Raw genomic sequence first — 26430 nt, 5'->3', positions numbered from 1 at the left:
CCCCTCCCATGGTAACAGCCCCTTTCCTCCAGAACCCCTGCTCCTGAGCAACTCTGTTTCCCTCGCTAGGGTTGTGAGAGATGGGATGCTGGTGGTGATCCACACTGAGCACAGGTACAACCTGGAGGTGACCAAAGACGCCCGCACCAGTGGTCGCCCCTGTGTGCAGGCAGACACCGCATGAAGCGAGACCAGGGGACGTCAGCCTGCTCATTCCTCCCTCGCAGAGCCCTCAGCTGAAGCAGGACCACCTGCTCTACCCCAGCTGCTTCTCCAGTGTTTCGACAGGGCTGAGAGATCTCAGCTCAGAGCTGGACACTGAAAGCTGCCAGTTAAAAGGCATGCCTCCTTTTGGAGGAGTCAGTGGCAGGGAATGTGAAAGGCATTTGCTATTAAAAGAAAAAGAAACAAAAAAAACCAGAAAGAAAGAGAAAGAGAAACTATCGTTGCTTGCTAAAACACCATTGCCTAATGCTTGAACAACCGTAATAACCAGCCAGTGCTGGCAGACCAATGCCTGTCTTGACAAACCTTTCTGAAAATTCACATGCAGAAGAAGGGGAAATATCAGTAGGACTTCAGTTATCAGCTTCTCAGGGGACACCATAAATAATAAGCAGTTCCCTCCCCAAAGTACCCTAATGGCATCCTAGCTTTACAAAAAATGACGCTTGAATGTTTTTTCTGAAATATAAACTTGCCATGCACAGTCAAAATTAAAAAGAAATATAGGCCATTTTTAAGAGAAACTCCATGGGGAAAAGCAACTGTGAAATAGCCAAACATCAATTATGAAAACCACATCAAGAAGAGGCTCTTGTGCACAGGCTTTAGGGTTTAGGGATTTGAAGAAAATGTGCATCCTGGTTTGACTCATAACGTAGGCAGAGAATGAGCAAGTTTCCTCAACTTGTACAGCTCAGTGAGTATGTTCCTGTGCTGAACTGTAACCCTTTAAAGTCAGTGTATCTGTACAACTTTCCTGTAGCTCATAGCTCCTGGCTCATGGCAATCTTTGCTCTCCACTCCCACCTCCTCTGCAGCATCAGAGTGACCGGCTTATTCCCGTCCTAAGTTACTGCAGAGGAAACAGCCAATAATACAGAGGCAAAATTCTGGTGAAGTGTGCATCCCAGCCACCCGGTAGCTTGCTCATTGGTGGCACGATCACAATTTCTACTTCAAACCTTCAACCAAAGCCTCCTCCTCCCCTGCTACTGCCCACCTGGGGAACACATATGGGTAGAAAAGCAAAATATAAGAAAGTGAACAAAAGCAGAGGGATTTGGGGGTGATTCTGCCTGTGAGTCAGGACTGCATCATTTTCCCAAACTTAAGGATGACAGTCTTGTGCATGTATCACTTAGGATTTCCACAGGGCAGGAGCCAGGAGAGGGAGTGACCAGAACTATGAGTACCCAGGGTAAAACCAGGATACGCCTTCCCACAAGACCCACAGCAAAAAAGCAATGGGATGGTCTTGTCCTTCTTTAAAATAACTTCCAAGTCTGTTGGTTTGTGGCATTGCTGTTTAATGGTACGCAGCATTATTGTAGAAAAACAGCATAAACCAAACAGTTGTCATAAGGGAAAAAAAGACATCTCTGTTTGCTTTTTCCCTCCTTCCCTGACTTCTATCTCAAGGGTCACACATGCTCCTATACGCGATGCCTGAATGCAAGGCTCCACCAAGAATTTTCCTCTCTGATGATCGATGGCACCAGGCGTTTCCCTGTCTCTTCTTCCAGGAGCAACGGCCGTTTGTTATTCCTCATGCCCACTCCACATGATAGACAACTACACAGAAAACAGAAAAAGGTGAAAGCAAGACTATTTAAAGCTGCAAATCAAGAATTCAAGGCTTAGGAAACCTCAGCTTTATCATCACCTGTGCAACCTTCCTTCAGCCCCCTTTCTTGCCTACATACGGTGGCAGAGCTGTTAATCACAGGCTATCTTTCTATGGGACTTGGCCTCACCCAGTACAGGATACACGGTGCTCACTTAGTGAGCAAAGAGTCACTATTTAGTCTTCTCTGCACTGTTTGAGGTGCGGCCCCAAGCCTTCTTTACTAGGTACCAGCCATACTCTGCTCTGCAGATGGAATTAGTAATTTACTCATGGGCTTTCCTACAGTACATGTCATCAGAGTAACTGTTTCACAAACATAAAGGAATGTACTTTCACAATGCCCTCATAAAGTAACACACTGTATTACCCCTATGTCATAGGCAGGGAATTGAGGCACAGAGAGATTAACATGAAAAGCTTCCACTAATTTTAATTGCCTAATTGAAACTCTTAGGTCCAAATTCTTAGGAGATTTGTTTTGTCTGCTGAGGATGTGACAAACAACCATTTTTTTTAAGGCTTAAAATTTGGCCAAGTTTGGGCTGATGTTCTTGAAGACAGCAGAAGTGGTGCTTCTGACATATACACCATGCAAATTTTATTGGGTTGTTAAGGTAGGGGGTTGCTTGCTCACTTTTTGGTACAGTTGTTATATTTAACATTCATCAGAAGTTTCAACAGAGGTATAAAAGAGCTGTTTTCTAAATACACATTCTGAGGCAGGTAGCTGGGATGGAAAATTTTAGCCCAGAGAGTTTAAGTTTGGTAAAGTTGTCAACAGTCATAAAGAGGTTCTTATAATACAGAAGCTGTTGGATGGCCTCAACAGCAGGTCATTGTGATGACATACACTTTTCTTTCCTTTGGATTATATTATCCAGCTGTGGAAGAAACCACACATGCCAGATGTTACACTAACAAAATCACATCAAACTTAAATGCAAACTGTATCTAAAGCTTTATTTCATATCCTGGTTCTGTTCAGATAAATAAAATTCATTTATTTTTAATCGTAATGCACAACAAAGTCCTGTTCCTCAGTTCCAAACAGCAACTTTTGCACGAGCCCCACTTTTCCTCCTCTTGTCTCAGAAAGAGGAAGCAAGTTAAGTATCAGGTATGGCAGGCAGCAGCGGTCATAAGCTGGATATAGGACAGATGGAGAGTACTCAAAGGTAGTGACTCTTACATTGCAATAAACTCATCCTTTCCCTGTTTATATACATGGATATTCACAAAATACTAAAAAAAGACCCATCTGAAAATTCTAGACAGTGACTTGTCTGTGTTAACACTAGGAAAGAAAGACAGACAGACAAAAAGACAGATGGGGGGGGAAAATGAAAAAAATCAACCAATCTATGGTGCCAGCCTTCTTCAGAGCAATAAATTATTTTTAGAGACACTTTTGTAGAAGTGTAAAATTCAACCTTGCAACTTTCCACCAAGCACACACAGGACTTGGGGGGAGAAACAGAGTGAGACAATATGGGAATTGGCAGGAGAATCAGATCCTCCATCACCTTGTGAACATGCAAGGACAACCCTGGGATAACTCTGGATGATTCCCCTTTGCCACCCAAGCTGTATTCCTGGCAAATGATGTTCTAAACTGTCCCTCCCCCAGACACATACCACACGCACACAGAGATGAACGCAGACCCAGTTTCTCTGTCCTGCACTGAAAACTCTCGCCATATATCCCTGCTTTTCAGCTAGCAATGTCTCCTGACTGCACTACCATTGACTAATTTAGTATTTTTAATCACAGGGGGATTTACAGCACTGCACTACAGTGCTCTCTTTTATTATACCCACTGTTTCTACTGGATCTGGGTATTCTCTACATACAAAGTTGCACATTAGACAAATTACACTGCACATTAAGTAAATCTCTCTCTAGAAACAGGATTAGGTGAAGAGGCAAATCTTCCTCATTGCTAGTGTATAAATTAATATCTCCAAAACCAACATGAAGTAAGAGCTCCACATTGATTTACGAAAAACCCCCAAAAATAGTTTAAACATTCTCCACAATGAATCAATTTTATGTAGAAGGTGCATTCTTTTTCTCCTATTTTGCTTAATAAATAAAACAGCTGGTCTGAAGAATCAGGTCAATCGGTGTCTGGAAAAAGCCCCATTAAAGCTGCTATATAACCTAGTTTTTCAAGCTGCATGAGGCATCCTAATATTGGAGAGGCAGAAGTCCATGCAAAGACAGCCGGAATGGCTCAGCTCCTGGCCCCTCAGGGTTACGGAGGATATTTATCACAAAATATAGCAGTGAGTGAGGTATCTTGCAAACACCTAAGGAGCTAGGCTCTGAAGGAGCACAACAAAGACAACACGATGCATCCAGACCTATGCGTTAAATATGGCTAGAGATCTTGGGCATCTAAGTTGAGGTCATCCAACATGAGGACATGGGAAAGGACCAGATTTTCGCATACTCAGATCCCCTCAAATCTAGCCTAGCTCTGCTGCCACAGAGGGTGACACACCTCTTCTCATGGCACTCGACAGTTACATGGTCCCATCCTGCCCATGCCATGGGGGAGGGTGAATCCAGCAGTGCACAAAGCCATGGGTGTGCTGTGGAGGCACAGAGCCTATTCCAGTGCAGGCAGAAACCCCCCCAGCATCATCCTTCCTTCTCCGGCACTGCACAGGGCTGTCATTGTGAAGCCCCAGCCCTGGTCTCCTTGGAAAGTGTAGCCCTTCCTTTCTTCTACAGGTCTGAAAATGCTTTGCAAAGGGTACAACAAACCACATCCTACAGAGACAAAGATGGAGCCAGAAGAAAGTAAAGCGACCTGCTCAAGCTTCACGAGCGAGGCAGCAGCAGAACTGGGAAATGAAACCTCCTGACCCACAACCCTTGGTTTTAGCTTCTTAAATAAGGATTCTCTTTCCTCATTAAAAAACTAAAAATGGGAAGAGGGGGAGGAATATTCTGCAGACACAATGAACTTGGCCCTCAGAGGGCTAATGACCTGATATACTTTTTTTTTCCTTCTTACTTCCATTTCCCCTGGTAAAGTTACTGTAACTTCAAGGACTATCCTTCTTTACTGGTCTACTTTAACCTAGCATGTCAGCTCAACATCCCCTTCCCAACCATCTAAACCCAGAGACCATCCTTCTCAGAGAGGAGATTACCTTCTCGCTTTCCGTCTCTCTGGATGCCCTCACAACACCCTGGACTGAGACCACTCTGCTTTCTCGGTCATGCTGAGGGACACCAAAGTCCTATCTGCTGGTCTCAGCCTGCAGTACATGGCAGCCTAAAAGGGTACCCTGGAGGTAAAATCTGGTTCTTCTCTATTAATTTTTCATTTCAAAAATGGCTCTAGGGAAAGGAGGGAGATATAGGTCAGAGACTTTGGGGGCTGATTAGTAACTCTGTACATATTCCTCTTTTTTTTTCCCTTCCAAATTCAGAAACAGAGGGTTTTCCCTCTTTTCTCATTTATTCCTTGAACATCATCGGCATTAGTCAGCAAACTCCTGCTACTTCCTCCACGAGCCCCTGACACTTGCAGAGTGACTAACCTTCTCTCCATACACTTTGGCTCCAACAGTTGCTTCTGTTTTTTCCCCCAAAGGAAAATGGGACTCCACATTGCACATGTGCAGTACTCCACTATGGTCACTCCCATATACGTTCCCGCTGCCACACGGCTGCAAACACCATGATGTTTTATGCACAGAGCTGAAGAGACAGGAGAGGATGGCAGGGCCTGCATACAGGTCACTTCTTAACTTGCCATCACAGTAGTAGTGTCCCTCAAACTGGGAAGTGGTTAGCTACTGCCCCAAGCTACAGCCCCAACACAATGGAGGAAGACCTGACCAACCTAGCTTCTCTTGGCGGCCCTGCTGGTAACCTGGTCTGTCAGGTCACATTGCCTCCAGGTGCCTGTATTAGCCCTTCCTTCCTGGGACCGAGACTCTCTGCCCTCGTCAAGGCACCCGGTGCCTGACACAGCGCAGGAGATCTCAGCTGGGCTTCTGAAGCACAAATGTGGGGTGAGTAAAAACATCTCCTCGTGACTCAAGGCCGCCTCATCAGAGCATGACGGAAGGCTCTTCCTGGCCAGGTGGGCTTGCACAAGATGTCCACCCACAGCCACGCTCACAGGAGACCTCGCATGCAACTCACGCTCACATAGGCGTACCCACAGACCTGCCCACACTTTGCTCTCAGCACCACGCTTGAGCAGACGGTGAAGTTGTTGCATTCACCTTTCCAAGGCAATGCCAAGAGCGTACAGACCACCCTCCCCTACGTCCAACATGCAAAGAGGACACCTTGTCCCCAGGGCAAGGCCATGCCCTCAGGCTACGGTAGATGCTAACTCCTGCCACCTTTAATGGGAACGACCCACATCCAGAGCAGAGCATGTCAGTAAGGAGCAGTGGGAAGGCTTGCCAACTTGGTGCCTGGGAAGTCTGTTCCCCATTTGACCTTGCCGCCCCCACCCCAGCACCGACCCTGCTCCCCCCGCTGTTACCTCCGTCCCCATCGTAGGAGAGCCTTCTGCGTCGCTGTGTAGGGAGGCATGAAAATAAACCACCGGCTCCAGTGCCACACTCCCTCCTGGCAGATCTGTTTCTCTCTTCTTAACTGTTTCCAAGTGCCTGGCTGTTTTATAATCCCCACTGAGCACTCCCTTAACTCCTTCCTCACTGAGCCCTTCCAACCTCCCTCGCCCGCTCTCTCTTAAAAGGCAGAAAAAACCAAGGCGAGGTAGGGGGTACAGAAAGCGAAGGAGGGGGCCTGAATCAAAGAAGGAACAACTGCATCAAATTGCACATACAACAGAACCAGAAATTAGTCATTTCCCCAGCCTTCTCTTACGCAGACAACTGAACCTTCTACTAAGACATTTCTTTTTTTTCTCCTGTGGACATTTGTGTACCTTAGAAACTTACTTCTTTGCTAATCTCCTCCTGCTTTTTCATATGATGAGGTCATATGCTTCTGCTGGTAGCACAATTTTAAATCACACAGCAGCTTGCCCTTTGAGGTTCTGAACTGAAATCGCTTTCTTAGATCACAAGTAAATATGAGTTGATGGCTTCACGCCCAGTGCCACCACCACCCCATTTACGCATATTGCCAAATCCGAGAAGAACCGAGTACAGTGAAAAGGGCCTTGGCAATCACCGCGAGAGCTGTGAGACGGCTGCATGGAGGAGCTCGGGCAGAGGGACACGGCCTCCCCGGTTCTGAGACATGGGACTTCGCAAAAGCCCTGAAGTGAACTGGCAAGAGCCACACACGCTATCGGTGCTAAACGCTGTGCATTGCACATGTGTGTGCATGCGCGCAAGCAGGTGCAGTTGGTGGTGAAGAGGGAGGTACCCGGCCTGAGACATTTTAGGAGTCCCACAGGTCAGGGCTACACTGGGATAACCACAACGTACTGCAGGTTGCTGTGTGCTAAGGTATGCCGGCAGCACGGCGCGGGGCGGGACAAGTAGAGTGACCCAGCAGCTTTGGATTTCATAACCATGATAACGTGCAAATCAACGTCACAGAACACTTCTCCTGTGAGAGGATGAATAAAGAACATGGGGGGAAAAGCAATGGCTTTCACACATTCCCTCAGGTGAGAATGTGACACCTGCAGCTGGCTGCTGCTCTTTCCTCAAAGCCTAGGGCTGCTTCTTCCAGCGTCTTGAGGTTACCCCTGACAGCCTACACTCAAAGTTTGCCAACGTATCTTTTTCCCTGACAAAATGAGCTGTTCTGTTGCACAAGGCTGGGCTGCAAGGCTTTTAAAAACGGTTCTGCTGATGTTCAAAGGGAGCAGCTTGCTGTGCAGAGGAGTGGTAGAGTTAATAGTAGTAGGATCAGCACAAGCTCCTACCCTGCCATCTGCCTTCAGCTCAGCCAGGCCTTCTGCTGAACAGCCAACACAGGCTGGGGCCACTGGAGTGAGCAGCAACTCAATGACATGAAAGACTGCCTGGGTTAGTTGATTAAGAATAAGATTAAGAGAGTAGGAATCCTGTATAGTTCTGGTACTGACTCAGTCTGGGGATTTCATGGGGATATTTAAGCCCAGTTTTCGAAAGAAGCCTTTTATTTTGCGTAGGTGGGTGTTCGCGTGCCTGCTTGAACTGGCACCATGAACAGATGATCCCAGAAACAGGGGTCATCTCTGAAACCGCTACGCTTTCTTCTTTGGTCGTCCCCACTACAAACTGGGGATAAATAATACTTAACTACTTCACTCCCCTGTGATGTTTAACTCCTTCACACTTCTAAAGCTCCACAGGAAACACAGGAAAGCCCTCTGGAATGGACAGGGATGCGCCTCACAACCGCGGGTCACAGATCCCCCTTGTTTGCCCTGTGGACTTCTCCTTTTAAGTGCTGGCCCCTGTCAGCAGACCCAAGCAGAGGCTGCTCAGCCTTGCTCCTGCACATCCAGATTGACAGCTGCCTCAAGAGCTCTCCCTCATCTTTTTTTTTTTTTTTTTAAATAATAGAGGAGTACTTAAGGGTTGCGGATGACCTCAAAGTACCAAATCGCTGACCCGCCACCGAACTCTGAGCGTGCCAGTGCAACCATGGAGAGCAGGGTTTGGTCCCCTTGAGGGATGGTGAGGGCAAACCAGCTTTGTAGACCCATAACAAAATGCTGAGGTCCCCTTTGACGTCGTATCATTCTGCGGTGATATCCTACAGCAATTTAAAGGACCACTGTGGCTAGTCTCCAAACCCAGGAGGAGAGAGGCGGAGAGAGCAGCGGAATGGCGCGGGTCTGGAATGGGGAGGGGGGAGCTGGGATAAGTGAGGGCACAACCTGCCTGCTTTGAAAGAGAAAGGAATGGAGAGGCCCCTCCTTCCACAGATGGAGGAAGGGAAAAAGACCGGGGATAGAAAAGCCTGGACTTAATCATGAAAAACAATAGCTCATCATTTATTTTCATATCCCCTCTTGCTAATGCTGGAATAATGCTAACAGCAGAATTCTTATGGCATGCATGTCATGCCTGCAAATACCAAGTGAATTACTTCTCAGCTAGGCTATGGGCTATGGCACTGAGCATCACATTCGTTACAAGTGATTGGATGATGAACAACAGTTCCCAAATTCCTCCTTCACAATGCTACTTGCATTAGTTGTAATTTAATGAGAGAGAGAGAGAGAGAGAGAGAGAGAAAGTTTTGGCTCAAACCACTGAAATAATACTGCCTGCCGCTGCTTCCCACTGGGTCTTGTATTAACTCACACCACCACCACCACCTCCACCTCCTCCCTTTTCACACCTATCCTCAGGTGCTAAAAGTGGTGTCATGAAACCCATCAGTGTGGCAAGAGAGCATGGCAGGAAGCCCCCAAGCACATGCATTCCTTCTGGCTGAAAGGCAGGAGAGGACACAAACCTCTCCCTCTCCTCTGCCGACAGTAACAGGAGGACTGGAAGCTTTCCTCCAGCAGCCAGACTCTGCGTGGACAAGCCTCCAACTCTTCTTTGGTTTCTTCCTCCTAGGGAGCCGGTGCAGGTGAAAGACACTGAATTGGCAGCTCTGGGAACAGAGCACCAAGTGCAAATAGCACAGAGCTGTGGTCAGTGTGTGTGTGTCGGTCCTCCAGCCTCCTGGAGGGAGTCACAGCCCCATCCCTGCCCCACAGGCTGTCTTAGCTGTTTTGTTGCTCTTTGTAACGATTTTGAGATCTGGTAAGCAGCCAGTAAATGCGAACAAAAACTTTGCTACGAGTAAAGCCTTCTGTGGTACAAACGTGCCATCACTGCTGACCCCCAGCAAACCCGGGAATCACTGCCACATCTGCCTCCTCTTGAGCTCTCAGGTAGATCTGCACCTCCCACATCTTCATGGCAGAAACCAAGTCCCTCTTCTTTGCTCCACTGACCCTGCTGCAAAAGGGAGGCCTCTTTGGAGAGGCAGGGGCATCTTGCAGGTTTCTGCCCTGGAAGGAGCCTAACTGGCCAGCATCGCTTCCCACTCCTGCGGCAACCTTGCCACAGAGCCCATCCCCCTTCATGGCAGAGCATTTATCCACCAGATGACCCTACACATAAGGTTCACGCCTGAAACATGACCCAGTGTGGGGGGGTCTCATATACTGGGCCAGAAGAAAGCTGAGAGGTCTGACCTGTGCAGCAGACCTACAAGTAAGAGGCTGCAAATATCACTACTGTTCTCCCAGTGTATCCAGTCTCTTCAGTGTTCCCCTCTGATAGCGTCTAAATGACAAACATCCACAGCTTCCTACCCTCTGAAGCATCCAGAATCCTCCTTATCCCCTCTGTGCCAAACATAATTTAAAAGCCCCCCACCCCCAGCCACATTTTGTGGTGTTTTGAAAAAATGAAGTCAAACTAAATTTACATGTTTCTGAAATGAACGTATAGGCAGGGGAAGGCAAAATGCCCTTAGGATTGGAACCAAATGTATTTGTGCAAATGAGACATAGGATTTACAGTTACCTTCCAGCCTCTAGCATGTGCTACAGTCTTGGCTTTGGCTTAAAAACCATCTTGTAAAGGTTGACAAACACCAGTGATCCTTTCTCCGCTGTACTGGCCAAAGTCCCGTGGACCTGACTGGGGGGGGAAGGTGGGCAGGATGCTCCCAGGGACATCCGCAGGCACAGGTCTGTATGGGCATACAGGTGTACACGTGTGCCTCCCAGCGATACAGCAGGCACAGTGCTGGGGGCCACCTTCAGGACCTATCTGAATCCCCGCTCCCAAGCCCAGGTATAGTATGGCACACTCCAGGGCTTTCCTAAAGCTACGCCTGTGTTTTATGCAGTGACAGGTCTCAGAAATAAATGAAAGCATCCAATGCTGAAGCGTACCTAAGTGAGTGCAACAACAATTGTAACAAATAAATAAACACAGAATCACAGTCACAACGAAAAGGAAGTCTCAGCCAGCTGTGACTACCCGTGTGCTGAGCAGCTCACCCACTCCCACAGCACTGGGTCCCTGTGCAGAGAGCAAGCATGAGCAGGAGGGGACACAGGCATGAGAGGGAAGTGGGGGGCTCCCCCAATGGAGGCCCACCGCAATGGCTACGTGGCCTTCAGGAGCCTGGCACAAGGGGTGGTGTTACGTGCTACCAGCTGCAAGCTGAGCCTGCTGCCCGCAAAGAGAAGCAGTGATGAGGCTGTGGAGATGGAGAGCGGTTATCTGGGGCAGAACTATAGGGACGAACATATGTAACCAGATGTATGGAGGCCGGCTGGGCTGCAGGCAGAACAGGGCCATTAACTGCCACAACTTCTTTGTGCATCCAGTGAAAACCACAGAGGTCAGAACCGCCACCCACGATTAATCACATTCACAGTTTAAAACCCGACCAAATCCAATACTTCTGCTGGGAACAAGAAGTTTGGCTGGAGCTTCCTGGCCCTGCTGGGAAGGCAGAGGCCATCCTGCCCCTCATCTCCCCTCCTGGCAGGCTGTCACGGCTCAGGAAGAGTGAAGCTCAGCCACAGCAGCCAGTGCCGCACTTCAGTTCCCTTTAAGCCTTCGAATTAGGGTTTGCACGGGGCTTAAGGGCAGCCTGTCCCAACACAGGGCTGGATTTCACAGTTCTCGCATGTTGCTGGGTTGCCACCTCCAACCAAAAAGGGGACAAATGCCCCGCAGGCTGGCTGGCAGCCAGCCCATCTGCCTGGACACCCCAGGCAGGCAATGGGGAGCACCTGCACCCCACAGCCCTCTCCACATCCTCAGCAGACAAGGCGGGCACACTGAGATCACCAGGAAAGGCTCCCACTTCCCTTGCCTCGTTTAGCCAAATAACTCCAAATATCTGCCTTTTCAGCAAGCATTTCATAGTAATCACAGAGTGTTTTACCTACACGACTCTGCCTGCACTTTTCTTCCCCCATGCGCCCGCTGGCCCTCCAAGGCTCACCCCAAGCCCCAGGGGTGACCGCAGAGCCCCTGCACTTGCTGGCCCATGGCTTGGGACATCTGACATGCAGCATTCAGCTTCCACGGGAAGTCGGCGTGTTCTCAATATGTGGTGCGCTATGTCCTCAGCCACAAACACCTCAGGTGGGCTGGTCATCTTCAGCCAGGCACAACTGAACAAGACAGGGCTGTGCTGGGGAGGGGGCGGCAGAGGGGAAGAAGCTGGCGGGGACAGGAGAAAGGACACAAAATACACAAGCAAAGTAAAAGCCCCATCCCCTCTACAAGCTCTACAATGACAGAGGGTGAGCTGGACAGGAGTACCAACCACAATGAAATCCAAACGAAAAACTATGACCTGCAGTTTGCTCCAGTGATGCCAAATGACATAAGCACATTTCCTAGCTCACCCCCAGTGCTGCCAGAAACACCGGTTTTATTGTGCCTGGTATCAAACGCATCCCCACCTGAAACCCTGCCCTACCCTGTCGTTCACTCACAACCTGCCTTCTTCTCCCCTCGCACATTATTTTCTACAGGCAGCAGCTTTTTGGCAGGAGTCTCGGTGTCTGTCTGCGACAGGGCATGGCAAGGGAAAGCAGACGTCTCCTTGTAAAGCATCCTCTTCCTGAAATCCCTTCAACTCTTCCTGGCTGAGAGGAAATGCAGGGATTGATAGTGACTCAAGTGCTCCTTTGGGAAACAGCAAGGATTTTGGAAGAACACAAAATAACTTTTAAGCCAAGCCCAGTCCTGAAGAGGGTAACTCCACAGTCCGTAGCTCAAGTTCACAGCTGAGCGAGAACAAATCCAGGGCTCAGGCACCTACCTGCAGGGATGCTGAAAAAGATACAGATACTTTATTGAGGTGGTCTCACCTGCATTACATACATTGTGAGTAATATGGTAAACACTTCTACATGGGTACATATTCTCCAGGAGATATTGCATTTGCATACAGATGCCAGCTACATCACCAGACTAGGTCAAGACTGAAATAACTGAGGATACAGCAGGACAGACCTGAAACACATTAGCAGAACTGCAGAGATACCAACAAACTGGTCTAGCAGGGCTACCAAAACCTGGCACTGGGAGAGATGTGTAAAAGATGCCAGCCAGGCAGCTGTTCCAGGTCAGAATGGAGACAAGCTGCTGGATGTGGATTACAGATCACTCCCAGTCGAAATACCTTGGATGATATTTTTCTCAAGCTTGGATTTCTAGTAACCCTTTTGTTCAGCCTGAGAAGAGTCACATTGCTTCAAAAATTTCTCCCTGCCTTTTACCGGCAGCATGGCAGTGTCCCCTCCTGAACACACTGTGATTTACAGCCTTCCACACTCACACCGGCGACACAACCCCTTATGCAGAGACTGCAGCCAGCACTTCTGCCAACGCGTATGCTGTCACAGCATCACTCCACATAAACACCCTGCATTCACCTTGCTTATATTTCCTCCTGTACAGGCTGCGACAGCTCACAAACACACAGAAGGCCTAATTTATATTTATAATAAATCTCCCTTCTTCATTCCCCGCAGTGGAAAAGAGCCCTGGTACAAATGCAATTTGCTGAGAGAACGGTGTAACAGCTCTAAGGAGAATCAGGCCCACGTTGCCTTCTGTAGACAAAGGGGATACAGCCACATGGAAACACATGTGCCTGCTCCTACACATGCCTGTAAACATTGAAAGAGTCCCACATACATATATATATACTCTATACACACCTATACTCGTTCACCTGTATTCTCACACACACAGCTCTGTAACAGCATCTACCATCCCTTCTGACTTGCATGGGCTTTCAGGCAGCACAGGCACTTGGAAGCCACACTTTCATTATCCAGGTGCTCACAGCCTCTGATAAACGATGAGAAAATGACACTGCAAGAGAAGTATTGTCACCATCAACAGGGTATGCTCGTGTCTGGGTTTCACATATCCATGTCAGGTGGTGCAGCTATTTTAAATGGGGTTTGCAACGTGCTTCTTATCCCCACTTGCTAAATACATACATACTCTGATGTTGAGAGAATGCAGAGAGGGAGTTTGACCTAACTATTAATTCCCATCGAGGTGTTCTGTGCTCACATATCTTTTGAGTAACTTTAACCCCTGACGGCATTGCCGAGTTTGAGAGACACATGCGATTCCTCCTACTTGCCAACTTCTCTCCATTCTGTTGGCACTAAGTCAGACAAAAAACTCTTTGCTCAACACGGCCACCAAGCCCACTAGCAGATGCTGGAAAGCTTCTGCGCACAGATGCCTTTGGAGATGGAAGCTGGGCATCACCAAATCCCAGTGCTGCTCCGCTGCTGACCAAGGGCTCACCCTGCAGCATGGCACGGAATTGCCATAATGCAAAGAGCCCCATTACATACTCCTCTGCCCCACGGCATCGCTAAACCTAGCTGACAGGTTACGGGTTACTGCTCTGCTCAGATCCTTACCCTGCACCCCTCCCTGGGGCACTAGAGTGCCTAAGCGTGGGATCAAAAGTGTTTGTCAACGTTAGCATGCTCGAGAGCATCACCAGAGATTTGACATGTTAGAGATGACCCTGCTCTGGGTATTTTAAAGACTAGCAATGGCCTTTAACTCCCCAGAAATTCTGCCAAAAGAGGAAGATTAAAGATTGCAAGCACACACACAGAGTTATGAGGATATCTAAGAGGATTTTCTTGGAAATTTTTCTCCAGCTTCTGAAGTCAATCATCTAAACAGGAAAGTAGCAATGGTGGCCAGAAATTACCGCTATTTAGAGGCAAAACAGAGACCTGCTGAAAATCCTTGCCAAACTATTTGGAATTTGTCAACACTAAACGCTGCCTAGGAGAAAATAAAACCTCATGCATTTTAGCTGAACGTACTTCACCTCCAGCCTCAAGCTTTAAGCAAACAGATAGCCTTCCTACCAATGTAAGCACGGAGCAACATGGATACTCATCCTTCTGCAGTCCTGCTACTTCCAGGTCCTGTTGGTGTGAGAGCCTGAAGCCACGGAAGAACCATGCAGATGGTCACAAACCAGGCTCCCAGCCTGCACTGCCAGCACAGCACCTCCAGAAACACCACTGTGAAAAGCTAACACTGGGGTGAGGCTCAGACCTCATCTGCCATGACCTCTGGGCAGGCTGGAGCATTGTCTAGAGATCATACTTCTGCTGATACTTTTCTTTTGGGTACTTCTCCCTCTTCGCCCCACGCCAGAGTTGGCTGATTTGAGCACCTGTCGCATCCTTTCTCAAATAGAGGTTGAGAGCTCCCTGGGGCAATGCCATGCCACTTTCGTCCATCTTTTGGAAAATTCGCAGCACAGAGACCCTCGACTTGGGATCCCAGCTGCTAGTGGCTATGAATAATTCATAATTAAAATAACAAGTGAAGCTGCACCAGGAGATCGTTGTGCCTCCAAGTTTTCTCCAAACTAGATTACTGTCAGGAGACACAGGAGAGGTACCACTGAGCTAAAAAAATAAATCTTAGGCTACTAGGTTTACACAGAGACCATCAAAAATAGGCGTCTGTATTGTTCTGACCTTCAGATCTTTTTTTTTTTTGCTTTGCTTTTTCCTAACCTTTAAAAGGCATCTAAGATAAACAGAGGAGAAACCAGGCAGACAACATCCTCGGAAGAGATGTAGGAATATAATCAAGCCCTCAGACACACGCACACAAACACCATAATTTATCTCTTCCTCCTCCTGTTTGATATGATCCTCTGTTCTAGTATCATAATCTGTTGCTATGGAAACAGCTATGATGTCACTACGAGAGGTTTATGGATGCCTTGAACAGGAAGGAAAGGTACATGATGATGGGAGAGAAAAAAAACCACCTACTAACAGCTGCTGAGCAGAAGACGTTCCAGGAACAGCAAGTGTTAACAGGGAAAAGATAAATACATTGACAGTGCTGGCGCTGCTGCAGACAGGAGCAGAATACAAACCGCGTTTTAAAAATAAAGAACGCTTACAAATTTTGCCTACAAGTAAAAATATTCTGGGAAAGCTACAGGAGCTTCCTGAAAAACCAAACTTTCTTTGAAATGTTCTGCAAGTTTTCTGGGACTGGATATTTTCTGAGCCTTGCTGCTGGAGTCCAAGCCTCCATCAACCCACTCCATCATCTCCTGTAACATTCCTTCCAGAATTGCTAGCGTAACACCCCACCAATGCAGCTAATAGTTAGGGGAGCTTGCTGGCTACCCACCATCCTGTGTGCCTTTACGATCTGTAACTAGGAAAAAAAAAAGCCATGTCCTCAAGCAAAAATAAACAGAGATGCACTGAATCCACTGGATCACATCCAGTAGCAAATAAACGCCCTGACCCCAAACTATAAGCAAAAAAAAAAAAAAAAAAAAAGCTTTTCTTGCTTTCTTCACCCAAGAGAAAAAACCATAACCTTATAAACTCGCTGCCAAACGTACTGACATACCTGACCTGCTGCTAGAGAGAACAGTATGTCGAGCCTCATACACTTGAAACGCACCCAGCCTTCAGGCCATGGACATCTGTGTGCGGCATGATGCACGTGCAGTTCTCACCCATGAGCTCAGGCGCTGATGACTCTGCCTCCGTGCTCGTACCCATTTCAGTCACCCAGGCTGATGGTGAGAGTAGGGCAGACACAGGGACAGAGGGTGGGACAGTCACACATGCCCTTAAAGACATCACGTGCAGGCTGTGGGAAAATTCAGCATGCAGGGCCTGCCGGAGAGGAGGAGGGAGGATGGCAGATCAAATTCGTCCTGCACAGACGCCTTCATCGTGGGAAGGGCAATGGCAGCGAGGGAGGAAACCACAAGGATCTTAGATCAATGAAAAGCGCTGATGTTTCAGCTAATCTCTGCCCTGTCAGGATTTCCTGAGCATGGAGATGGAGAGCAGGATCAGAGATCTTACGGGAATGCTATAGCACCAGTTTTGCCTCTGGTCTCAGCTCCAGCCGGGGAATCCCCAGGCAGACTCTCCCTCCCGCCTATGAGCATTAGTATATAGGTGGTATCTCCCGTCCTTGCCCACCTTCCCTGCCAAAGACGTTAGAGACAACCGCCGGGTGAAAACCTGGGAGAGACTGAAATCAGTAAGGGCAGCTGCAAAAACAGTCCAAGTCAGTATCTTCAGCAATCCACCCAACTTTCTGTTCCTGTTGGCCTTGGCTGCGACAGCCTCAGCCCCTGTACTTTTCAGGGATCACCTCCCTCTCTCCTGTTACAGTCACTTGCCCTCATCTTCCTTCCCGACCTGCCTCTCTCATACTCATCTCTCTTGTTCCTGACCTATTTTCTCACTTCTTCTCAAGCTCCAGCCCACCCTTCCCTTCCCCAAACGAATCCCTGTCAAAAAATGTTTAAGGAAACCCACACATTGTGATTTCCTCTCCCCAAAGGGCCCAGCTGGTTTGTATAATCCAGCCTCCTGTGCCTTCATCTACATAAAATGCAAATCCTTTGGGGTGGGAACTATCTACCCCTTCATGTCAATGTCACGCCTAGTGCAGTAAGGTCCTGCTTTTGTTTGGCACTGGTGCTACTATAGCAAATACAACTGTTCCTAGGAATACTTCAAAAGCACCAGAGAGTAGAAGAATAGGAGGTGTGAAAACAATGACACGTGTTTTGTGTTTTTTTCAGTTTCTTTTTTATTTTGGGGGCAAGGTTCTGCTCCTATTTTTTATGAAACAGTTCCTTCTCTTCTGTGCTTTCTATTTGGGGCTGTGGAGTGAAAAACAAAGCTGATCGTGGTGAAGAAACAGCGGTTGGCAGGTGACACCCAGGAGGAAGGGACTGCAAAGTCAGAGGAATTAGATTAGAATTCAAAACTATCTTAACAAATTGAAAGGTACAGGACGAAATTCAAACAGGATGAATATTAAAATCAAATGCTTAGGTAGGAAAGGCTAGCTCCACACATACAGCATAGCAAATGGCTCACAACGCATCAGACCTCTTGGGCAGGATCTGGGAGCCACGGTGCATCACAAGGTACACACAGATGAACGATGTCACGGTGCAAAAGTTAAACCAAAGAGGAATAGTGCCTGTGAAAGACATGAAGGAAAACTTCTACTGTACTTGACCAGCACAGGACCCCAGGTAAAGCACTGTGCTCTAGCAGTGCCATTCAAGAGAGAGGCAGACTAGCTGAAGGGAACTCAGAGAAGGAGGAGGATGGTTGGAGCTGCAGAAAACAAGACCCGGGAGAAAGCTGAAGGATGTGTTTGAGATTGGATCTAGCCTAAGGAACATAAAGCCAACGAGAGACATGACAAAGAGGAAAGAATAGTTTTTCCACACCCACTGTCAACAGGACAAGGAATCACAGCAAGCAAAGCAGAGTGGAGTTACAGAGGAGGTAAAATCTTTCCAATGACAAAGATAGCTAAAGGCAGTGATGACAGCCTGGGCAGGCTGTGGACCCTCCACACATGGGGAATACTCTGGACAAGCATGTTAGGGAACATGCTGGACAAGCACACATCTGGTATAGTACATCTTGCTTTTAAAACCTTTTTGAAGTCTCTCCTATGCCCACTTCCTATGATTTCAATGATTCTGGTGAGAGCTAAGCTTCTGTGGCATTTCAGCATAGCCCACAGACCAAGATAAACCTGTCAGTGTTTAGAATTGGGCGAGATGTTAGCCTGCAGGATACCACTGTGTAACACCATTGTTCCAGGTCTTGCTAATGCCTTAAGGATTAAAGGTTATAATGAACAGGGAAGACAGCTGCCCTTCTGAGTTTCCCAAGTATCTCTGGCAAATACCACTGCCTTGAGGGGTGACCTTTCCTGCTTTTCAGGGTAGGAGCTGTAAGCGATTGGTCTTACTTCATCCTTTCAAAGACAGATGTCAGCACAGGCCCTGGAAGGTGAGCAGGACAGAGATCGAGGCGTGAATAAAGAGTGAGCTTCAGCTTCTCCAAGCAAACATCCCATTCAGTGGGAAACACTGAAGAAAACCAAGGGACATACTTCACCAGCATAAAACTCCCTCTCCCTCCAGAACGTGATGCTGGTGGGCTAAAGCTCCCTGGGTTTCAGTGTCACTGTTGCTGATCTAGACTATGATCCCTGACATGAGAATTGAGCCCAGGAGCAGCTCGAGGGGCTCACATCTCGAGGATGCTTGCCTCCCACCGGCTATTTTGTACCCTCCTTGTGAGTAAGTGAAAGACTCTGTTCCTTGGCATCATTCCATCAGTGGCTTGATCAGACAGCTACTCTCTGTATAGCACCTTGAACATACACAGCACTGTATAAACACGCACTACTACAACTCATTACTTCCATTAAATAAATAAATTCTAATGGTACAGCTATTTAATCGTTTTAGCCCTGACTCCAGACTCTCCAAGGTATTTTGAGATGTGGCAATGCCTTTGCCAGCCTACAGAGACGGGGGCTGCTCCTCCACTCACCTGTATGGGTAAGTCTTAGAAGAATGATTTCTACCACCAAAGTTACCCAACTCAGAAGGCTACCTCAACTCAAGACTGGTCCCAAAATACACGCACTCATGCTTTCCAGGGGAAGGACCTCATTTGCTGATGTGGCCAAATGAGGGAGGATTCAGGTGTGCTCTGTGCTGTAAACGGGGGGAAGCAGTAACATGCCTCTACTCTTCCCCACGACAAACAGACAAATTGCTAAATGCCCTATCTGGAGTGAAATCATCACCTGGATTTATTTTCAAAACAAAAGCTGAACTCTGTACTGCCAGGGGGAATAGTTTCGAAAGAGAAGGCCTCCTGTTAAACACCTAGGTCCGTATTAGGGTATGTAAATAGCTGAAGAAACAACCTTTTCTCTAAATAGTGTTTAATTCTCACTTCTTGTTATCCACCAGTTAACCTTCCAAAAGCAAGAAAAAGCACTATAAATAATATTTCACATTCAGAGGGCAGAAATTTCCTATTAAGGGTGAGGAAACAACCTCATTTTTATAAATGGACTGATTAAGCTATAGAGGCCATGAGTCAGAAAGGTACTTCAGCGTGTGGCCAGCTTTAAAGACATAAACAATTCTAATGAAGTCAGCAGCACTGCCTGTGAGCTTAAATTTAGGCACAGACCTTAAAATATCTTCTTAAATTGGGATCAGAGAGGAAAAGGGTGGAACTCTGAAAAACATCCAGTCCCAGCCTACCTGACCTCTACAGATACAGGGATGGGGACACTGTAATAGCTATCAGCCCATCCCTCAATGCCTTTGCAAACTCCTCTTCTTGGGAGTCTTGCCCAAAGGTGCGTGCTATCCCAGTTGCCTCGAGTCCTGCACCTAAGAGAAGCGGTCTGATCTGCCTCATACTGGTGTCTCAGCCCAGTCTGAGCAGAAGGTGGCTGAACCTGCCCTTGACCTCGCCATCTGGCAGGACTGCTCTAACACCATCACCTGGGACCCACCTGGTGAGGCCCACAACTGGGACAGGAATTTACCTCCACACCCAGGTCACTAAGCCTGCCATGATTTGTCTTCCCAGAACTTTCTTCCTGACTGAATATCCACACATTTTTGCACGCCATTGCTGCAACGTGGCCAAAACTGAGGCTTATTCGTTTAGCCACCCGAGTACGTTATCCACCTCTGAAGAAATGGGCTAACTTCCAGGTGTTGACAGGAATTCAAAACCCTCACAGGCATCAAGGAAGTCTCTGGGTTGTCCCTCATCAGTGGAACATCTACCTCGATCAGGATCCAGTGGCAGCTCTTACCCAGTCTGGATGAAACCACATCCGGTGGTTTCAAAGCACTGTGTGAAAGCGGGTGGTAAATAGCAACCACTGGGTAAATGGGGAAACCGAGGCACGGGAAAATTAAAATAACTTCATTTTCCAGGCCAGCCGAAGCCAACAGGGTTTTCCCCACCTGATAGAGCCATGCAGAGGAACAGGCTGCACAGAGTCCAAGGGCTGACGACTGCGGCGAGTAACTGTGCTTGCCTCTTTGTCCAAGCACGTTGTTTGTCTGCTCGCCCCAGCCTCTGGTCCTGGCAGTGCTCTTTCCACTTCCGAAAATAAAACCGCATTTTTCACCCATTACATCTCAAACCTATTTAATCACTAGACATGGCAGCATGATAAGAACAATAATTATAACTGGAGGGGGCTTCCTGTTATCCTGGCTGAAGCCATATCCTGAGCTAATAAAAACTTACGCTTTTGGTCCCAGCATTGACTTAGCTTAAGTTCTGGTTATTAATTCATAAACAGGAAGCGCCTCTGAGTTATCATCTCCCTGCACAAACTTTGGGGTAAAGACCTTTACTCCACCTCACTGGTGCCGCCTCCCTGATGAGGGAGTTTTGTGCATTTTAACGAGATTTGAGGATGCATTCAAAACCCAGCAGGGCTGGCCTGTTTCTGGCATTAAACAGGATCTGATCCACGGCGCATCCGGGGTTAGAGTTTCAGGCTTCCCAGCCCCTCGTGTGACAGGGACGGCGTGCAGGCAGGTCCCTGCCTGCACTGAGCTCCAGCAGCGGCACCGGTGGCAAGGTGCAATTTACAAATATTACTGAGATTAATTCCATAAGCCACCCACATAGAAAACTACCAACGCGGCTGCTAAAAATACACCACGAGTTGCAACGAAGTTGTCAGGAATAAGTAAGAAGCAAAGCAAAGAGGAACAAAACCAAAACAGAGGTAATCACCGTTTAGAAAATAAAGGTTAAAGCATATAAACACCTCTTTTTACCCAATTCTCAAGGATGCCAAGCATGAGGCACCCAGGAAATCACTGGAGACACCCACCGGGGCAGAAAGCTACGCATAGCCCAGGCACCGGTGATGTCTAGCAGTAAGCCCTCTTAAAATGGGGTCTCCCTGGTCCACAGAGCTGGGCTCTGTTCTCTGCACAGAAGGAAACGTCTCTCACAACAAGTGTGCTGATGATGATTTTCCACAGCAAGGGCAACATTGCCTAGAGAACTGTCCAGGGAACCAGATTCTTGCCTGCCTCAAGCCATTCGCCTCCTCTGAAGCCGATACAGCTGCCTCTGAGGAAGCCACATCTCCAGTGCCTGATGGGACGGAGGCCATCATTTTGCCCCAACTCCGGAGCAGCGGCCATGCAGGATTATAACTGATGAGGCCCGCTTTGAAGCCCAACACATGTCCCCGTGTGGCTCACAACTGAAATTGAAATCCAGGTCAAACATTGCACAGAGGTGTTACTTCTGTTTTATTTTACTTGGTAGGTTTTTATGTCCTTCATTTTACCACTCAGCTCTGCAACACTTGGAAAAAAATGAATGAGAAAAACCCGGTAGAGGAGAAGATGACTCTGAAATCCTTAAAAAGAATGTGAAAATTCTCCCTGAATAGAATGTGGGGGGGAAGATTTCATACCAGATAACTCATTTTTTTATCATGCCTTGCCTATTAATATCAGGTGAGGCATCGTTCTGCTTCCCAGAACCAGTATCTAAGCCAGCTGCTCAGCACAGGCACACACGGCTCTCACTTCCACATTGAGAATCGCGGGTGACTTTGTGCATGTGCTCTATGTTATCACTCACTTAAATTTCTACTTGGAACCCATTTCATAAGGCCTCGAGGTGTCAAATTTCCTCCCGGGGCACCTCTTCTGTCAAACAGCCTAGGTTCTGAAATCCGTACGGTGGAGATCCTGTTTCACCCACCCTGTCCTGCCTTGCGGCGGTGGTGGTGGTGGTGGCAGTGGGCGTGCATGCGTGTGTGTGCCACCCGAGACCGCTCCAGTCTCTGTCAAGGCAGGGACAGAGAAGCGCCTGCCCGCCGCAGGGCTGATCCAACCCCTCGGCTCCTGTGCTCTCCTCTGCGGCCTGACTGTACCTGATGCTCCAGGCGAGGGCTACAGCCAGACTGGTTATGCACATAACGTGAGTGAGGATGGCAATCCCTGCCTCCTGCCAAGAGGAAATCGCATCCCCTACGATAAGTAAGTTTTTATCTATGCACTGCGATATTGCAGGGAATTCTAAGGGCCTCTCACAGGAACTAGGAAGCAAAAAACATTCATTAACCCCTCCACCGCCTCCCTCGAAGCCATCCAGCAGCAATTTAACCCGCAAACATACTGCAACACAAAACAGATAAAACAATCCCCATCAGCCTTCACAGTATCCAGTGGCTCCTGCGGTTTGGGATATTCACCTACTGTAAGGCTTGAGGCGTGCTGCAGAGCCTGGCCGTGGACCCTTCTGTATCAGTTGCAGGAAATTTGTTTTTACGGTCATTTTTCTTTCCATCCGCCCTCTTTTTTTCGAGTCACGCACAGGCACGGGCGCCGCTGAAGTTAGGATGCTCTAAGGAACCGCTAAACTTCCACCGCACGCTTCGGTGCAGCACCGCACCGCCGCCTCCTCCCCGGGAGGAACCCCGCGCCCTCCCGCCCCGGTTGCGGCCGAGGCCTCCGCTCCCTTCCCTTCCTCCCTTCCTCTGCCCTGCCCTGCCCGGCTCCGGGGAGGCGGCCGTGCCGGCGCTCGGCGGGCGCCCGCTGCGGCGCTCCGGGAAGGGGAGCGCGGCCGGGCTGACCGCAAGGCCCCGCGCCTCACTCCGCCCCCGGCCGCTGCGGAGCCGCCGGGCGCCGCCGCCGCCGGGCACCGCACCGCCCCGCACCGCCCGGGGGATGCGGCCCGGCGAGCAGCGAACTTCAGGGCGATCGCCGCATTACCCACCCTGCCGGCGGCGCCCAAGCGGGAGGGGCTGGGCAGGCTCAGCGGCGGGCGGTGCGGTGCGGTGCCGGTCAGGCCTCACCAGTCCGCCGGGGCCGCGCCGGGCCGGGGGGGGACGGCGACACACACAGGCCCGGCCCGGCGCGGGGGCCGCGGGCGGGGGCCGGGCAGGTACGCGCCGGCCCTGCGAGCCCCCGCCGCGGGCAGGGACGGGGGGCGGCGGGCAGGCGGCGGCGGCCTCCCCCCGCCCGCGGCAGGCCCCCGCGGCCGCCGGCTGCGGTAGGCGGCGCCGGGGGCGGCCCGGGAGCAGGGACGGGGACGGAGATTGAGGGGGGGGGGGGGGGGCTCGGGCCCGGGGGCCGAGGCCGCTCGGCGCGGCCGGCAGAGGGCGCTGCCGGTGGGCCGGCCCCCACCGGCACCCCGGGCCCGCCGCGGCCCCTCCGCCGGCACCGGCCGGCCGCCGCCGCTCCCGCTGCGCAGGGCCCCGCCGCCGCCACGGCCTCGCCGCGCCCCCCCAACCCCCCCCCCCGACGGCGCCGCCGCCACCCCCGGGCTCCGGCAGCCCGGTGCCCGGCAGCGGCGAGGGCGGGGAGGGACGGCCGTCCTGCCTCCGCTGCCGAAAACACTCCTCTTTGTCTGCCTGCCTTTCGCGGGGTCCGAACTCCGCACCGCCGGTGAGACCGGGGCTGCCCAGAAATAACCCGGCAGGCCGGTAACTTTACACCGCCCGCCGAGCGCCCTCCTCCCGGGCGCTGCAGCCCGGGCTCGATTTTCTCCTCAGATAAGTTTTACCGGCTTCGCCATAGGGAGAAAAGTGCCGTGTCCCCGTGTCGTGTGTGTGTTCTGTGTCGTGTGTCCGTCCCCCCCCCCCGCCGGGCGCCCGGGTCTCTGCCGCCACGGACCCACCGGTCCCATAAGGCACCCGCCGGCTGGCTGCCCCTCCGGTTTATGTAACGCTCCCCGGCCGGCGCCGAGCCGGGAGGGGTGACCGGGAAGGATAAACGCATGGCGAGGGGATTTAAATTAACTCCGACATATTTTTTTTCATTTTTTTTAAACACACACCCCAAAATACGCACCGACCTAACACTCACCCCCCGCCCCCCGTTTTGGGGTTTTTTTTTCCAAACCGAAAAAAACTAAGTTGGGGCACTTGGGCTTCTCGCCGCAGCCCGGGCTGGGCTGGGCTGGAGGAGAAGCCGGTGGAGCTGACAGGCGGCTGCCGGCAGCCCCGACCCCGCCGCCGGCCGCGGGGTCTCCGCGCCCCGGAGAAAAGCGGAGCCCCGGCGGGGGGAAACTCTTGGGAAATGGGCGAAGGGAGCCGGGTGGCCGGTCCTGGAAATGAGAGCGGCGGCGAGGGGCAGGCAGGCACACACACACACACACACACACACACGCACGGAGGCGCAGGGCAAGCTCCGTCCACCTCATTGTTCTGCTCGGCACCGGCACGGACTTCACCCACCGCCCCCCGCCGGGGCCCGAGCGCCCGGGACGCGGGGCCTGGGGGGGGCTGGGGCGGGGGGGGGGGGCAGAGCCGGGCGGCGACCCGCGCCTCGCCCCGCTCCCCCCGCCAGGCGCCGGGCAGGGCGGGGGTGCTCCGCCGCCAGCCTCCCCGCAACAACGCCGGGGGGACGGCGAACGGCGGGCGGCCGGGGACCCCCGGGGCCGTGTCGTCCCCCCCGTGTGTGTGTCCGTCCGTGTGTCGTGTGTGTCGTGTCCCCCCCCCCGCAGCAGGGATAGGGGTGCCGGCAGGGCGGACCGTGCCGGGCCGGGGCTTACCTTCGTACATGGGGGCCATCGGTGCAAGGACGCCTGTTATTCATGGCAACGCCGCCACGAACGACGCGAGATCGCAGCCCCCCAAACTCAACACACATCTGCCATCTTGAGCGGGTGTCTCTCGGCGGAGGCGAAGCTGCCGCCTGCCTTCTGCATCGCTGCCCGCCTCAGCGCGGGGGGAGCCGGGCACATCCAGCCCCGCTGCCGGCCCTCCGACGCGGCCGGGGCGGGCGGGCGAGCGGGCGGGGGGCGGCGGCGCCGGGCCGGGCCGGGCCGGGCCGGGGCCGGGGCCGGGGCGAGGCGCGGGGCCGGGCAGGGGCGGCGGGCGGCGGGGCCCCCCCGGCTCGGGACGGCGGCGCTGGGGAGGGAGGGAGGGAGGGAGGGAGGGAAGGAGAGAGGGAGGGAGGGAGGAAAGGAGGGAGGGAGGGAAGGAGGGGGGCTGGCGCGGTGCCCCCGCTCTCAGCGCGGCATGGCTGCGTGTGCCGGGGCGCCTGCAAAAGTTGCACCGGGGGTGAAAGAAAGGGAGAGAGAGACGGAGGGAGAGAGAGGGAGACGGAGACCGAGACGGAGAGGAGGGGAGGTAAAAAAAAGGCAAAAAAAAAAAAAAAAAAAAAGCAGCGAAGGGAGTTTGCAAATAATCAAGCGCCGATGGCACTGATCGCGGCTTCCCAGAAGGAGAGGGAGCGAGCGAGAGAAACCCTCTGCTGAGATTATGTGGGATCTTGTTTAACAACACATTTCAATCAGGAGAAAAAAGGAACAGTCAACAGAAGTTGGTGAAACACTTCTGTCTTCCCCCCCCCTCCTCTTTATAGAAAAGAGAGGAAGGAAAAAAAAAATAAAAAAGGCAGCTGATTGAAGCTTTGCAATTCACTGGCTGTGGGGATCATATAATTTGAGCTCATGTTTTACAATAGCATGGAAAATTCCTACCTCTCCCCCTCTCCCCAAATAAATCTTCTATTCCCTCAAGGCATTTCACAATCTGGTTCACTGACAAAAGTTCCAATTTATCCTTTTTTTTTTTTTTTTCATTTAGCTTGCTTGCGGTGTAAATATTTAGCGGATGCATTTAAAATAAACATACACTGTTGCTTTTAGGATTCGGGTTGTGTTTTTGTTTTTTAAAAAAAGGAACCACATCAAAGAAGAGTTTACTTACTGAGATTGACAGGCACTACTCCTCCTTCCCCCCCCCCCCCCCCCCCCCAT

The 26430-nt window shown here is 50.6% G+C and overlaps 1 protein-coding gene and 1 long non-coding RNA gene across 11 annotated transcripts in view; both read right to left on the bottom strand.

Annotated features, from left to right (window-relative positions):
* Nucleotides 1–25793, bottom strand: part of HIPK2 (homeodomain interacting protein kinase 2) — a 142421-nt gene extending 116628 nt beyond the window's left edge. For 2 of the 10 annotated variants that reach the window (XR_010373776.1, XM_064456671.1), the window contains exon 1: nt 12249–12414. Coding sequence is in view for 8 of the 10 variants with exons in the window: in XM_064456671.1 (XP_064312741.1) it covers nt 12249–12291 (43 nt within the window). In the remaining 2 variants the exon portion in view is untranslated. Of the gene's footprint in view, nt 1–12248; nt 12416–22915; nt 22941–25218 lie in introns of those variants that run through there. The other 8 variants (XM_064456731.1, XM_064456703.1, XM_064456687.1 and 5 more) reach the window with 7 other exon arrangements.
* On the bottom strand, nt 1516–12225 carry LOC135314305 (uncharacterized). Its single transcript, XR_010373782.1, has 2 exons — nt 11766–12225; nt 1516–1797 (listed from the first exon to the last, which is right to left on the bottom strand). It is a non-coding gene; the product is annotated as an uncharacterized LOC135314305 (long non-coding RNA).
* Nucleotides 25794–26430: the final 637 nt, after the last annotated feature.

This window comes from Phalacrocorax carbo, chromosome 1 (genome assembly GCF_963921805.1).
Source record: "Phalacrocorax carbo chromosome 1, bPhaCar2.1, whole genome shotgun sequence".
Taxonomy (NCBI): Eukaryota; Metazoa; Chordata; class Aves; order Suliformes; family Phalacrocoracidae; genus Phalacrocorax; species Phalacrocorax carbo.
This window is presented reverse-complemented; position numbering and strand designations above follow the sequence as displayed.